Source organism: Epinephelus fuscoguttatus, linkage group LG5 (genome assembly GCF_011397635.1).
Source record: "Epinephelus fuscoguttatus linkage group LG5, E.fuscoguttatus.final_Chr_v1".
NCBI classification, from domain to species: Eukaryota; Metazoa; Chordata; class Actinopteri; order Perciformes; family Serranidae; genus Epinephelus; species Epinephelus fuscoguttatus.
In genome coordinates, this window is record NC_064756.1 from 3,089,570 (window position 1) to 3,106,309 (window position 16,740).

The 16,740-nt window shown below is 41.6% G+C and overlaps 1 protein-coding gene across 2 annotated transcripts; it reads left to right on the forward strand.

Moving 5' to 3' along the window:
- The first annotated feature begins 1,612 nt into the window (after positions 1-1,612).
- il15l (interleukin 15, like) lies at positions 1,613-15,807 on the forward strand. 2 transcript variants are annotated; one of them, XM_049575813.1, is made up of 5 exons: positions 1,613-2,040; positions 2,214-2,665; positions 8,768-8,815; positions 12,040-12,183; positions 15,597-15,807. In XM_049575813.1, exons 2-5 carry the CDS (start codon positions 2,522-2,524, stop codon positions 15,705-15,707), a joined length of 447 nt encoding a protein of 148 aa, XP_049431770.1. In that variant the 5' UTR covers positions 1,613-2,040; positions 2,214-2,521; the 3' UTR covers positions 15,708-15,807. The 2 variants fall into 2 exon arrangements, with proteins under 2 accessions (XP_049431770.1, XP_049431771.1); XM_049575814.1 differs by having other exon boundaries at positions 12,043-12,183.
- Positions 15,808-16,740: the final 933 nt, after the last annotated feature.

The window sequence follows — 16,740 nt, forward strand, 5'->3', positions numbered from 1 at the left end:
TAATCTTGTCCCGCAGACTGTCCCTTTCACACAGACGTTGTTTCGGTGCTGTTACTACCTTCCGTGGTGGCTTAAAGGCGAAAACACTCTGTCCCCCCATTCCTCCATAGAATATATTTACAAGATCTTATATACAGAACAGCGAGGCAGCGTAACAGCATGATATTCCCACCTTGAAGAGGCAGTGTAAGTTCGCGATCACACCGAAAGCATTTTAGCAGTTGAAGGCAGTTTGTTTTCTGTATTTTTTTTTAAAGGGATGAAGCTTTTTGCTCGCTGTTTTTGTGTTGCTACGTGCCTTGTGCGCTCTAGGAGCCTGGCATTTTTGCCAGAGCACTTTGAACTCCTCGAGTTGAAAATACTCCAATCAGATGATTTGAGAGGCGGGCCTTCTGTGGTTGTCATGACAATACGTTTACAGCTGGTAAACAATGGAGGAGAAACTGGTGGTAGTGGTTGCTGGATACCCAGAGCTATACGGCCTGATGATAGACAGCAGGTTGTCAAACTGCCCCTGAGTCATCCTAAAATATGGAGGAGAAGCTCCTGGACCAACTGGTGGTACTCCCCATGATCCAGCCTCTTTTTTAGGGTCTCATGTACCCACACAGATCTCTGTTTATCTGCTGACAGCCTCTCACCCTCAACCAGAGCTACAGACAGCACCCTCTGCCTCAACATGGCAGGAGCTAGATATTCATTATTGTGAAATAAATATAACAAATAAATAATGGTAGATTGATTACACGGGGAGCTTAGCGTAAGTGTTAGTGATGGCTTGGTTGCCTGGCAACAATAAAAAGGCACAGCAAGCGTTTCAGCATTCAATAAAAAACAAAAAAGGCAGTGTGATGCGCCTTGAGTTTTGCAACCTGCAAAACACTTTGTGTGTGTTCAGGACCTAAAAGCGGAGAGTGAAACAGGAACCTGTTCCTATTTATATCTGCTCACATTTTAATGCTGAGCCTTCAGTTTGTTCTGCCAATGACAGCTGATTTTTTCGGTTCATCTTAAGCTGCTGCTCATAGGGATCTTTGGCTCTTTCAGTTGACAGTCTGGTCTGTCAATCGTACAGCGTCTGTACAATGGACAGACCATTGTTTGTCCTCCATGTACAAAACTAACCCTTCATACTAAATAACACATGTTAGTGAAGAGGACTTTCCTCAACGTACAGAGTCATCCTCTGACACATCTGAGCGGCCCCACATCAAGCTTTGGTGAAAGCTTGTTAATAGCATTGTTTATACAATGCACATCGTGTTTAGCTCCGAGCGTTCTGCAAGTATTTGTCATTTCCCTCATCTTGTCGAGTTACTCACCATATAAACCTGTGATTTGCATAAACAAACACAGAGATGTCTGAGTGATTTATGGAGCTGACTCTCCCTGCAGGGCTGTAACATGAAAACTGATCATCCAAAAAATAAGGAGGGATAAGCTGGAGAGGCAGAGAACGAGACTGAGAAGTTGAACACTCAAAAAGAATACGAGTTAGGAGGCAATGTTTAGCTGTCTGAGAGGAGAGATGGGAGCTCAATGTAACTGATCTACTGCCTTGAGCCAAAAAAGGAGGAGTGGGGAGGAGTGACTGAGTGAAAACTGGAGGGAAAGACAGAGGAGCGTGACAGAAGGGAGAGGGAGAGGAGGAAGGAGAGTGAGTCTGAGGAAGCTCTCTGGTGAGAGATCAGGCTATCACTTTCAACCACGTGGAGACGAACCTCAACAACTCCTGCACAGAGGAGGCAGAAATCAGCTGCTGGTGGAGGGAAACTAGCTTCTTCTTCTTCTTCTTCTTCTCCTTTTTGGGGATGTAATGCACAGATCTGCTTTTGGGCATCTTCACCCTGAAGTCTAAAGTTAAACAGGTGAACCAAAGAGACGTATGAACTCGTTGGAACACCAAGAAAATCTGTCGTTTCTTCGATGGGATTTGGTTTCAGATTGCAGCTTTTTTTTTTCCTGTGTATTCTTAAATTTCATGTCGTGGTAATCTGGTCCTGCTGTGGACTGTCCGACTGCAGAGTCTACTGAAGAAGTGTAAGTGAAGATGAACATGTGATGTTACCCTTCATGGAGAATTTTTAGACCACTTTTGGAAGCCTTTGAACTATTTCACTGTGTTCCCTTAACAACTCATCTGTACCAGAAATGAGCTTTTGATTTCAGAACGTTGAGTCTTTACTGATTGTTCTCTGTTCTCTGTTATCCAGATGTTAAGTGGCAGTCTGGAAGCTGGTGCTTTGCTTGAGGAATAGAAGAAGAAACGCTCGCTGTAAAGATCTTCTCAGCTGGCCTGGGATTCCATAGGTCCTCTTGGATTACAGGAAGATTTCCTTGTCGCTCAGTGGAACTTTTAACACGGACTTCTGCTCTTTAACAAAATCCCCAAGTCAGCTGTGTCGGTTATGAACTTTAAGGGCGAATTCTGAAAATCCCTAAGGCTGTTTATCTCCATGAGGACGTCGTAGTAGAGTGAGACAGCAGAGGATAATGTGATGATGGTTTCGCTGCCTGTGCCATGCTGAGAGGGAGGTTAGCTCTGGCGAGTGTGTATCTGTGTTTTGTCTGTCTGCTCGGCTTGACGCTGCAAATGCCTGCCAAACCCTGCGCTAACGACATATTCGCAAAACTCGAGGCCCTCGTCGGGGAAGTCCACAACTTGGTATGACATTAATTTTTTTGTCTTTGATATCAGAAAATATATTTTTACTGTGTCATTGCTCAAATTTTATATTCACAGGCCAGTCATAAGAAAAAATGTTGGCATTGTACATTTGTGCAAACCATGGATGTTGTAGCAGATGCACTGAAACTTTAGATTTCAGCAATGATGTGGTTAACGTGTGTTTAGGTTTATGCACAAAAAACAGCACTAGCCGGATTACATTTTTGTAAAATATGATCTAATAGAAGCATAAAAAGAGTAAAAGAGAATGGGACCAATATTGAACCTTGGGGGATGCCACAGAAAATAGAAAAAAGTGGCAAAATTATGTAAATGCGTTGACATACTGAAATCATCAAAACTGCCTCAAAAATAAATAGCTTTATTTTTAAAAACACTGCGTAATTTCCTTCAGTGGATGGCCACAGTAGTTTTTAATCAAACAAACACCAGAAAATCAACTCAGTCACCAGAAAAAATGTTTGCCTTGTACATTCCTGCAAACAAGACATGTTGCTTTAGAAAAAAAGCTGCTGGAAAAACAGTGACAGGGCTCCACAAAACAGCCACATTTGGTGACTAAAAAGCCGCTGAAAAAGAGCATTCACTAAATCTCCCCCGCTTTTGATATTTGTCGGTCTAGAACAGCTGTCTGCAGCTTTGCAGGCATCTCACCCAGATGACACGCCATCCACCATCCCCTCCACCTCCTGATGACAAAGTCAGCTCATATATTATGTCACTTTAGAAACGTTGATATGATATGTGTGAAACATGTAAATGTAATATATTCATAGTTTGCAGAAACATCCAATGCCTACACAGGTTATCTGTTAAAATGAGATATTTTGAATGCCCGTATCACTTCTCAAGATAAAACCTGTCAGGCTTCCCGGTTTAGATAATGTTTAATTACTTATCTTGAAAAAATGCAGGATGATCCCACAGTCGTGATTAAATACCCAATTATGAGTGGAGCAATCTTTGTTATCAGCTTTAATCATTTAATAGAACACAATAAAATGAGTTGCACTGCACAGCTGATGATTTCAGGCTGTGGAAGGAGTGGACGAAAGAATTAATCTCTCTTTAAGACTTGTCTGTAAAGCTGTCCACAGTCTGTTACTGCATGTTGACAGAGTGGTTAAAAAACATAGTGACACGCTCAGTAATTCTGTTTAAGAATAAAAACACAGAAAGACATTATGTGATAACAGTTTCATAACCTGCGTGGACTTTGTACTCGTACTCATCGCCCTCCACTTATCTTGGTCCGGGTCGCGGGGGCAGCAGCCTCAGCAAAGAAGCCCAGACAGTCCTCTTCCCAGCCACTTCCGTCAGCTCTTCCGCGGGAACCCCGAGGCGTTCCCAGGCCAGCCGGGTGATGTAGTCCCTCCAGCGTGTTCTGGGGCGGCCCCGAGGTCTCCTCCCGGTTGGACATGCCCGAAACACCTCCCAAGGGAGGCGTCCGGAAGGCATCCTTACCAGATGCCCGAACCACCTCAACTGGCTCCTCTCGATGTGTGGACTTTGTTCAAATCCAAATATTTTTAAAAAGGAGGTTAGTTGGTGGTACGTAGGTTTAGTCTCAGAAGTCAGGGGGAACGGATTTAGTATAAACTCCGTAGTGCAGTCTTAAGTTTCCTTTATGGGCATCTGATACTCTCTAAAAGAAAATGCTACAATTGCATCTTTACTGCAAAGAGCTCTGATGCCTTAACTTTGACTGGAAATGAATATTATTAATTGTAATAAAATAAAATAACATAAAATATAGATAAAGTACACACTGCTGATGATAACTAAAAGGGGACTTGATGACAGTGGATAGAAATGTTTATATTTATTTTATTTAGAAAGTGACAGTGCACATTAATGAACATGATCACTTACGTCACATTAATGTGCCAGATTTCGCCATACAGGCTCATTTTCATCTGCAGTCCCTGCAGGTTGATGGTGTAAGTGTAAGAGAAAGAGAAAGAAAAAATACCATACAAAAGCACAGATAAAAACGGATTGATGGCATGTCCACAGACCAGTCTGACCAATCATTGTAGTTTATCTCAAATCACCAAACTCACGTCCTCATTTCTGGCTGTGAAGATGCAGACATGTGCCACACCAACACCTCATATTTACCAACAAAATGTAATGCTTAACACCGTGCAAGATCTGATGATCTGCTCAAAGCAGGGGTAAAATGTTTTGCAACGTGGTGCAACATTGTCATGAAACACATTTCTACCACAAATCACTCTCAGAAAATGGCTGCAACACGTGGACAACACACAAGACAAACCACCGTGACAGAGGCTGTTGCACACACATCTGCTGCATGTGCTGAAGGAATCAAGGAGAGTTACTGCGTCAGGGCAGTGTAAATCACAAATCACACCCCTGCGGTTTCATTCTCCATATGTAATGAAATACAAAAAAATAAAAAAAACTATTTTTCACCTGCCTTCAGCAGTTTCACTGTAAAAAAATATTTTGTGTGAACAAGTAAATCTGATATCTTTCAAATATTTTCTTGTGTGCGCAATGAAAAAAAGAACATTTCAGGGACAGTTTCTAACAGGCTTGTCAGGGATACTCAAGTGATTTAGTTTTATAAATTCAGTGGAACTGCAAATGTATTAAAGGACAGTCAAAAAGCCAAAACAAGCTTTATATATATTTCTGACAGATGATGTTGTTCTGTGATTTCATTGTGTCTTCATTGTGTTTAATGTGCTGTTCCCAAAATTGACCTTTTGGGGAAATGAAAGTTTTCTGAGTCTAAGTTTGAATCACTAAATCCTCGATCCTTCGTTTCTCATAATGCAAATTTATGACATCTCTCATGAGACTCTCTGTGCCAGCTGGCAAACAGCTGCTTATCTGGAACTCCTCACTTGCAGTACATGATGCAGGTGATCTGAAATAAATCTGAAGTGTCACGTCAAAGTCGAGATAACTGATGACATTATACAACAGCTTTCACACGAGGAGTCAACTGAGGTTCATGTGTAAAATTAGCGTAATACCCCTTTAACATTTCCCGTAGCAGCTTCCTTGCAGAAACATGTGATTACATAACAACAGTTGTGCAGCAACAAGTCCGCAGGGCATCAAAGCTCTTTTGCACACAGAAGCAGTTCAGACTGAACACAGCAGTGGATGGAATCAAGGGTTCAACCCCCCGGCTGAAATTGTGCCTTTTATTGTTAGTTTTAAACAAGTCGTAATTTTCTATTTTTACAGCCTCACTTTGGCAGACGACACAGTCCGGCTCCACATTTTTCATCCTGCACAGTAACATCCAGCTGTTTCATCCTCCAGCTGTTCAGAATCTGAAGAAACATCAGAGCAGGACTTTGCTCCAAACTCACAAATATTTCCCTCTTGCTTGAATTTATAAAAATATTTCTTTAATGACACTTTCACAGCGGTGTTTCCCCTCTTGTTCTCCGCTGTATGTCTGCAGGGAGCTGCAGGGATTTACAGTGTGAGAAATGTGAATATATTTATCTTATTCTTAAAATACCAGCATGCTAACATGCTGACAATGACCTGCTGTTGATCAACAGGTGTAATGTTGATTACTGTGGTGGAGGAAGTACTGTAACACTTCAGTTAGTAGCCCGGGCTATTATTGGCTTAAAGGGATAGCGCACCCAAAAATGAAAATGCAGTCATTATCTACTCACCCATATGCCGAGGGAGGCTCAGGTGAAGTTTTAGAGTCCTCACATCACTTGCAGAGATCCAAGGGGAGAGGAGGTAGCAACACAACTCCACCTAATGGAGGCTGACGGCGCCCCAGATTCAAACGTCCAAAAACACATCATTGAAACCACAAAATATCTCCACACTGCTCGTCCGTAGTGATCCAAGTGTCCTGAAGCCCCGACATAAAAAGTTGTTTGGAAGAACATCATTTGAACTCTGTTTTTAGCCTCATTGTAGCCTGTAGCTCTGACTGCCTCTCTGGGCACCGTGAGACCATGAGACTTTGGCACCGCCTTCATGTGTTTTCATGTGCTTTCGCTGGTCTCACACGCAAGCGCACACACGTGAGCGCGGTGCCCAGAGAGGCAGTCAGAGCTACAGGCTACAATGAGGCTAAAAACAGAGTTCAAATGAGGTTTTTCCAAACAACTTTTTATGTCGGGGCTTCAGGACACTTGGATCACTACGGACGAGCAGTATGGAGATATTTTGTGGTTTCAATGATGTGTTTTTGGACGTTTGAATCTGGGGCGCCGTCAGCCTCCATTAGGTGGAGTTGTGTTGCTACCTCCTCTCCCCTTGGATCTCTGCAAGTGATGTGAGGACTCTAAAACTTCCCCTGAGCCTCCCTCGGCATATGGGTGAGTAGATAATGGCTGAATTTTCATGTTTGGGTGCACTATCCCTTTAAATGACGGAACTCATGAGGCCTATATTTGCGACAGGCCTTTAATTCCTTTCACACAAAACTGTTGCTCAGCAGAGATGGAAAATACAATCAAATTGCTTATTGCAACCAGTATGAATGTTACCTGTATAAGAATTAGGCTTTGAATAACATCAATTATGTGTTATGTTATGACACTCATTTCACGGCAGAGGATGACACCTCTTTATCCTGTAAAACAATATTCATAACTGAGATCAATATTTATGATTTATATCTTTACACTTTTGATTCTTTTGACTGGAAGACCCTAGCAGACTAAAGGATTAGAAATAACTTACCGGGGAATCAAGGAATGGACACAAATTCTGACTTAATGACAGCGTCTCTGTAGCATCTCCATATTGACAAAAGTTTAAACATTTATATGTGTATGTGCGATCTAAACGGCTAACTAACGTTAGCTCAAGTTGGTAGTCAACAACTCAGCTTTATGCATCCTGAGAACTTCTGTAAAACTGCTTTGGAACCAGACCGGGTGTAAAAGAGACAGGGCGCTAAATTGGGACCAGGGTTTTAATTGAAGTTTTGCGGTACTCCATTACAAGTAAAATGCATTTAAGATGCTACTTTAGTGAAAATACAGAAGTATAAGCACCAAAACATTCTTAAAGTACAAAAATAAAAGTACTCATAATGCAGAATGGCCCATTCCAGAATAACACATACGCCCATCCACCAGGGAAAATGTCAGCACTGATGTTTATGCAAACTACAGCAGTGCGTAGCACCACATTTCTGGCTCTCTGTGGACCCCCACCCTCACTCTCTAGATCTGTGTCTGTGTCTTTCACACTCACCTTTTGAATTTCTTTTTTTTGTTTGTTTGTTTACAAAGTCACTTTGCTTTCTTTCTTTTCTTTTTTGGCACCCTGATTTACCTGACAGTGTCACTCCCTTGGCTCTAGCTGCGTTTAGAGACAAATCCCAGTGCAGAGGTGGTTTCATCTGATGTTGTGAAATACATGTAGCCTATGTCAAAAATGTCAAAAACAAACAATGTGTAATATTTGCTTCCAGAGTACCTGACAGTTGTGCTTAATTACAGGGCGTACTTTCCAGAACTGATGTTCACCATCTTGTTTAGCTTGTTAGCGTGCTAACATTAGCTAACTTAAAAGGTATTTGGTTGTAAACCAGAGTACTGGACACATTTAAATGTTGACCTAATACAGCTTCTATAGTTCATCATGAGGGGAACATGAATGATGAACCACATTCAATCACAGCCCATCCTGTAGTTGTTGTGATATTTTACTGTGCATCATACATTTCAATCTCATGTTGGTGCTCGAGTTAAAATCAGTGCATCACCAAAAGCAGTAAGATTCATCCTCTGGGGACCATGACCATCTGTACGACATTTCATTGAAATCCATCCAATAGTTGTTAAGATATTTTAGTGTGGATCAAAGTGGTGGACCAACCACCACACTGCTGGCAGGCTACAAAAACACAACTATATTTCATGTAAAACTTTTGTATATTTAATTATGAATAACTTCAATCCATGGCCTTAACATTTATTTCTATAAGACGATGTTGTGGTCATTCTCTGGAAACCTGAACTGCGCTACGAACTGAAAATTATTTTATGTTCAGCATAGAAGTAATAAACAAACTAAGTATTTAACATATAACTTTGTCTTCTTCCTCAGGAGGGGTTGAACTGCACATTGTACACGCCCACCACAGAAGACTTTAAGGTATGAGCTTCCTCAGACCTTTGTGTCTTTTTCCACGCTGATGCCTTTATGTCCTTCTTATCTGATCCTGACATCTGGTTTCTTCACAAACACAAGCATCCTCAGCTGGACAAATCATTTCAGAAACACATTAACAGAAACCCAAACATTGTATAAGTTCTGTTATAACTTAAAGCCAGTGTAAAAAATGTAAACTCATTCATTAATGTAAATGTTTAATTCAGCACATAAACACCTTTATGTTGTGCAAGATTTCCCAGCATGCCTGTGACCTTTGGCTGCGTTCTTACAGTGTGAGTTACATTTATTACTCTCAGTGGTCCACATTCATTTAGCTGATGACAGGATTGAGCACAGTGCAACAACCTCTGATCCTCTTTCATCATAACCATATCCACCATAATTGCTATCTCTCCCATAACCATGCTCTAGTTGTCAATGTATATACATTGTAGTGATAAATCATTTCCAGTATAGCAGAGTCAATGAATATCAGTGTTCATGTAGAAGACAAAGTCCAGACTCTCTGCATGGGTAGATGTGACGACAGTGAGAAGACTAAAACTTGTAAGGTTCTCTAAGAACACTCATATTCTTATTAAATCCTTCAGAATTTTTGTTCTTCCAAGTCAGACTCTCACCTGGACAGCTTTTTAGCTTTCAATCATGAGTGTTTTCAGGGACCTGTCACTGTTTTTCCTGCAGCTTTGAAGGCACCAAACTTAGGTCTTTTCAAGGGACCTGTTGCTGTTTTTCTTGTGGCTTTTTGGCCCTCCATCGTGAGTGTTTTTAAGGACCTGTCACTGTTTTTCCTGCAGCTTTGAAGGCACCAAATGCAGGTCTTTTTTAGGGACCCATCACTGTTTTTTCTGCGGCTTTTAATGCACCATCCATTCTTTTTTTGATAACCTGTCACTATTTCTAGTGACATTTAGGCCCACAAATGTAAGTCTTTTTTAGTGACCTGTCACTGTTTTTCCCTTGGCTTTTTTAGCCCTTAATTGTGAGTGTTTTTAGGGACCTGTCACTGATTTTCCTGCAGCTTTGAAGGCACCAAATGCAGGTCTTTTTTAGGGACCCGTCACTGTTTTTTGTGCGGCTTTGAAGGCACCAAACTTAGGTCTTTTCAAGGGACCTGTTGCTGTTTTTCTTGTGGCTTTTTGGCCCTCCATCATGAGTGTTTTTAAGGACCTATCACTGTTTTTCTGTTTTTTAAGTCCACAAATGTAGGTCTTTTTTTAGGGACCTGTCACTGATTTTCTCGTGGTATTTAAGGCACCAAATGTAGGTCTTTTTTTAGGGACCTGTCACTGATTTTCTCGTGGTATTTAAGGCACCAAATGTAGGTCTTTTTTTAGTGACCTGTCACTGATTTTCTCGTGGTATTTAAGGCACCAAATGTAGGTCTTTTTTCGGGACCCGTTGCAGTTTTTCTCATGGCTTTTTAGCCCCCAGTCATGAGTGTTTTTTAGGGACCTGTAATTGTTTTTCTTGCAGGTTTTAAGGCACCTAATGTAAGTCTTTTCTAGGGATGTGTTGCTGCCTTTCCTGTGGCTTTTGAGTCCCCAACCATTTGTCTTTTTTAGTGGCCCATTGCTGTTTTTCCTGTGGCTCTGAAGGCCCTAAACATAGATCTTTCTTCAGGAACCATTGCTGTTTCTTTGCGGCTTTTTAGCCCTCAATTGTGAGTGTTAGGGATGTCACTTCTTTTCCTGTGGCTTTTAAGGCCCCAACCATTATTTTTTTAATGACCCATTGCTCTATTTCCAGTTACCTCTCAGTCCCCAAATGTAGGTCTTTTTTAGGGACCCATCGTGTTTTTTTCCCACAGCCTTTTAGCCCCCAGTCATGAGCGTTTTTCAGGGACCTGTCCCTGTTTTGATGTGGCTTTGAATGCACCAAACAAAGCTCTTTCTTAGGGACCCATGTCTGCTTTTCTTGCAGCTTTTAGCCCCCCATCATGAGTTTTTTTAGGGACCTATCACTGCTCCTCTTACAGGTTTTAGGGCATCAAATGTAGGTCATTTTTAGAAACCCATTGCTTTTTTTCTGTGGCTTTTTAGCCCCCAGTTGTGACTGTTTTTCAGGGACTTGTCAATTTTTTTCTTGCAGCTTGAAAGGCACCAAACATGAGTGATTTTTAGCGACACATCACTGATACCCAGCGGGGATGGTGCCTCAAAAACCGGTTGTTTTTTCCCAGAACATTGCTGCTTTTCCAGGCCATAGTGCTCTCAGTACAGAGTCATTAAAGCCAAGACATGATCATTTCCTAAACATAACCAATTGGTTTTTGTGCCAAAACCTACCCACAGGTTAACCACAGTGTCATTGAAACTTAAGGGTTCAATATATCTTCTACATAATAACATGCAAATGTAACCGCGTATCCGTGGTTTGCAGAAACGAACAATGCCAACATTTATTCTGGTGACTGCGTTGGGGTGTCACCTTTTCATGATATTTAAACATCAGCATAATCAACACCTGTAAAACTGGCATATAAAGCTGCCTGTTCTGATCTGTGTGTTTCATTCACAGAAATGTTACCAAAACTATGAAAAAGAAGAATTTTATACTTGAGAGCTTCACGTTCTGCTGTCGGAAATCAGCAGGCTAAAAGATAATGAGTTTAGAATAGTAAGTAGTCATATTAGAGAACCCACAACAAATAATTAACCAAATAGTAAAAGAAATCCATGTCTTATGTGAGAGGCAGTTAAAATGATATAAACATTAAGTGATATTACATAAGGTATATTACACAGTAGGTGATGTTACACTGTCAGGTGTTATGAGGGAGAATGTTCATAAAGACCCTGAGGCAGTGAGAGGAATTTATCATACTGAACTGTACAAGTGTTTGTGTCAACGTATGCAATAATATGGAGAGCTGAATGTTAGTTTTGTATTTTCAGTTTTTTTTTAGTTTTAGTTCTGTTCTTCCCTGCATCATATTTAAACTCCAAATTTACTTTCTTTCAGTAGGCATTATCTGAAGTCAAAGTTTCTGTGCCGAAGTCAAAGTTTTTACTGTGAATGACTTGTACAACAGATTTAGACCACACACCCCATGCCCCAAAGTCTCTTAAGTCACTCTAACTGTACCAATGAATGTGTTCCTTCAAGTGGTTCTTGCCTGAGGCACTTTCTTTGTGTGTGAGGTTGTGGTTGATGTCTCCATGGTGTCCCTATCTCACCTGTCTTTCTCTCTCTCTCTCCAGCAGAATTGCCCCAAGTCCATCTTGAAATGTCTTGCTGACGAAGTTAAAGTCCTCACTGAGGAGCTGGAGGCTTTTAATGTCCCTGGAATGCACGAGTTCCCATTGATCAAGAATCTTAGGCGGCTAGCAGTGCGGATAAAAAAGGTGAGGCTGGAGGCAGAGAAACACAGTTTTGACATAGTTATATTTGTAAAAAACAACAACAAAAAAAAAAGCCTCAGAAATTTGTGATTTCTTTAAACAGATTAACAGATTATCACTGTAGTTTTTATCAAACAAACACCACAAAAAATGTTGTTTCTGCAAACCACAGATTTGTTACACATGCATGTTATTATGTAGCAGATGTATTAAAACTTTCTGTTTCAACAACTCTATGGTTAGAAAAAGATTGTGTTTTGGCTTAAAACACCCAATTTTGGCAGCGCAATTTCATCTGAAAAAGCAGTAATGTGTCAGTGAAAAATAATAACCACACTATATGAATGAATAATCATACTATTCTGGCATGAAAAGCAGCAATGTCTCCACAAAACACCCACATTTGGTGACTAAAAAGCCGCTGGAAAAACAGAGATTGGTCACTAAATCACACCTGGTGCTGGTGTTTGTTGGTCCAGAGTAGTTGCTGCAGCTTTGCATGTATCTTACCCAGATGACACGCCATCCACCGTCCCCTCCACTTACAGGTGACAAATTCATCTCATATATTACGTCACTTTAGAAACGCTGAGATGATACGTGTGAAACATGCCAGTGTAGCATATTTGTGGTTTGCAGAAACGTACAACACCACCATTTTCCTCTGGTGACTGAGTGACCGAATAAGAAAGTTTGCATTCAGCTTTTTGTCGCTCAGAAACTCTCACTATCACCGTCACAATCACAGAAACAAGATCACACTTTTGGGAAATCCTGGGAAACAAACACAGGTAGATGAGCCAAGATAAGAGAAACCGAGCCCACCATAAGAAAGTAATTTACAGAATTGTTCCAGAGACTGACTGGTGGAATGTCTTGAATCACAGTTGGTTGTGGAACAGAAGTAAAGAGCCAGACGAGACATTTTCTTTAGAGCCAGATGTTGGTAATATTTTCCTCTCATGTCATGATCTAACTGTTGGCTAGAAAAGAATTTAGGGAGGATTTAGTTTCTGTGCTCTGCATACTCTGGAGCTGTGTGTGTGTGTGTGTGTGTGTGTGTGTATGTGTGTGTCAGCTCAGTCGCCAGAAGAAATGTTGTACATTGCTGCAAATCATGAATATGCGTGTTTTTCACTGTTCTCTGTATTTTTTTTTTTTAGCATTTCAGCTGTCTTTTAGCCAGATTGAAGGCTTTGGGTCCGTCACTCTGCTTCATTTAGCGTGGAAACTGTTAAATAACAGGATCCGGCATTAACTCCATTAACTGTTAACAGCAGCTCAACAATCAGTCCTTCATCTTGGAAAAACAGTGGTTTCAAAACTGCGCTATTATCTGTAGCCACCAGGTCAGTTTACTTTGCAGAGGAGGAGACCTCGACTGATAAATTGCCCATAAAATCACATTAACAACACACCGAAGGCATCCTTAAATTTCACTATTTGACCTCCGTGGTCCTCTCCACTCCTCTCACCCACACTTGAGCACCTGTCCAGGCCGCGGAGGTCAGGCCGGGCGGGACCATAAGTGAGTGGATCCCAAGTCTCAAGCCCTGCCTGGGACCACGGGTGGCAGCTCCGGGCACTTCCACTTTAACCCAAAACGAGTGTTTACGATAACCAGATGAGCAGATAACGTCAACTAGGGAAAATAAAATGAAAACACCACAGTTGTAGCCTGTTAGCTAACATGAGGTAAATCGCTAAACTAGCTAACAGCTAAAGAAAGATAACATTAGCTGGTGGGGACATGTGCTATATACACCCAGTTGTGCCTCGCCACTCACCAGGAATCTCTTTTAACGGTCACAGAATAGACAACAAAGCTATTTTCTGCCAATTTATTCCAGTTAGCTTACTTGAAACCAACTGCGATGAGATGCTGTGTCCTGCAAGCTCAGTTCCAAACAAACACTGTGGAGATGAAATTCCGCCTCTGTGGCGACTTCCGTATGTGGGCAGACATTCTACGGCACAGGGCCGACCCAAAGCCGACGTAACAGAGACGTTTGACGAGCTGGGACAAAAGAGTATTAAATTTAATGATATCCGCCCATGCGACCCACGCTTGTCAGACGTTATAAATTCAGGGCCGATGTGTCGTCCTTAGGCCGACGTCGGCCAGATGTATGTGTGCTATATGGGTTGGACACCCTGTCAAGTTTTCTTCTTTCAAGACACACTTTTGTTTACCACGTCGATACAAGACCACAAATTGAGTTGTTGTTGGGGTTTTTTTTCAAGGTTTAGGCAAAAAACCCCAAATTGGTTAGCTTTAGGAAAAAATACAGGGTTTGGTTTTAGAATATTACGGGACGTGAACACTACTCTCTCAGGTGAAAATTGGTGTTTGTTGGACCCATCCAATGCCAACATTTTTTAAGGTGACTGGTTTGTAAGTATAGTGGTGGCAGCACAGTTGTCTTGGTGTTCTTCACCAAGGTGCCACACATGCTGAAAAAGAGCACCAAGACCACTGTCCCTTGCCTACAGTCAAGTATAGTGGTGGCAGCATCATGGTTTGGGGCTGCATGAGTGCTGCCGGCTCTGGGGAGCTCGGTTCATTTAGGGAAACATGAATTCCAAGCAGAGCATGATCGCCCCTCTTCAGAAACTGAGCCGCAATGCAGTTTTCCAACATGATAATGACCCAAAACACACCTGGTAGATGACACCTGCCTTGCTGAGGAAGCTGAAGGCGAAGGTGATGGACTGGCCAAGTATGCATCCAGCCCTAAACTCACCTGTGCACCTGTGGGCCATCCTCAAGCTGAAGGTGGGGTAGCGCAAGGTGTCTTCACATCCATCTGCTCCATGACGTCATCATGGAGGAGTGGGAGAGGATTCCTGAAGCAACCTGTGAGCTCTGGTGAATTCCATGCCCAAAGGGTTAAGGCAGTGCTAGATAATAATGGTTGGCACACAAAATATTGACACTTTAGGCACAATTTGGACATGTTCACTGTGGGGTGTACTCACTTATGTTGCCAGCTGTTTAGATGTTGATGGCTGTGTTTTGAGTAATTTTCAGAGGAAGGTAAATCTATACTACTACACAAGCTGTACACTGACTACTTTAAGTTATATCAAAGTGTCATTTCTATAGTGTTGTCCCATGAAAAGATATAATGAAATATTTGCAAAAATGGGAGGGGTGTACTCACTTATGTGAGATACTGTATGTGAAGGCAGGTTATTAATGTATAAACTGAAAAGAAGAGGACCTAGAATAGTGCTCTGGGGCGCTCCAGCATAGCAACCACAAGTGGGTGACACTGTGTTCTTGAGGTCTGAGGTTATCAAAGTTTTGTTTAAGGTCAAGTTGGGTGCAGTTTAACAACTCTGCTTCAACTTGAGGTTGTTTTGTGTGTCTTTATTTGGTTAATAATGTATCTGTTTCTCTCCCCCCTCCACAGACGGAGTCAAACTGTCCGCGTTGTGAGCTCCTCATAGAGAAAGAAGCTAAACTGTTCCTTAAGGATCTTCACACGATTCTTGAGATGATGAACTTTAGTAACTGCAACTGATGGACTCCTAAGGACTTTAAAAAGACACTTAATGACCTGTGTTTCTCTTCATGGACTTTTCATATTTCCTGCGCACAAATAAATGCATGATGTCTGAGCATCTCAGTGGTATTTAATTAACACCTTGAAGGAACAAAGCATCTGCATGTTGGTGGAGGTTTGTGATTAGCACTTTACAAGATTCTTAAGTGTGGAAGTGGAAGTGTGGAAAAGGGGGTGCATTTTCTTCACACTTTGTATGTCAGGTGGGTGAAGAGAGGAAATGCAGAGTGGAAAACATCTGAAAACACCCGCTGGATCACAAGTGACCAACTCATTCTCACTCCAACCTCGTGACATAGCCTATTGATGTTTTGGTCATGGACTTTCCATGTCCCCATACGATGTGCAAAGTACCCTGGGTGAGTTGGTTGTTGATGTTCTGGGACACCATGTCAAGTTCTCTTCTTTCAACATGCACTTCCGTGTTCATAGAAAATTTCACATTTACATACAGTCTCTTAAAGAATAAACACACTATGTCGGTACAAAACCAGGAATTTACTTTTTTCCCTTCAGCAACAAAAGCATGTGGTTAGTTTAGGAAAAAAGAACAGGGTTGGACTTTAGAACCTTACGGGACGTGAACACTGCTCTCAGGTGAAAGTCAGTTTGTTGGACCCATCCACGAACCCTCTTGCCCGCCCCAGTCGAACTTTTGCCACCTTAACTTTCATCCTTGTCCCAGCATGTTTCCCCTTGACTCCACTTTTTTCGCTGGTTTCTGACACCACAAGTCACTGCCTAAGCGCCAGATTTTGATGACTTTGGAATGAGACCATGTTCAAGGGACAGAAGTATATCCTTCAGTCAACATGCCATCAAACAAACCCTTTGTATTTCCTTTATGAAACAAATAAGACATGCTAGCTGAGTTTTAAAATGATGTACTGTAGTTTTGGTGAACTCAAGTTGTCCATGACCACAAATTGGGTTGGGTCCAAGTTTAGGTTTTTATTGTTTTTTTGTTTTTTTTAGATCTGCTCCCAGGTTG

Bases quoted from the DNA above. Each gene is read 5' to 3' on its own strand.
- il15l (XM_049575813.1), top strand. From the start codon at position 2,522: ATGCTGAGAGGGAGGTTAGCTCTGGCGAGTGTGTATCTGTGTTTTGTC. The intron at 2,666-8,767 runs GTATGACATTAA...CTTCTTCCTCAG, and splicing joins TCGGGGAAGTCCACAACTTG to GAGGGGTTGAACTGCACATT. The intron at 8,816-12,039 runs GTATGAGCTTCC...CTCTCTCTCCAG, and splicing joins CCACCACAGAAGACTTTAAG to CAGAATTGCCCCAAGTCCAT.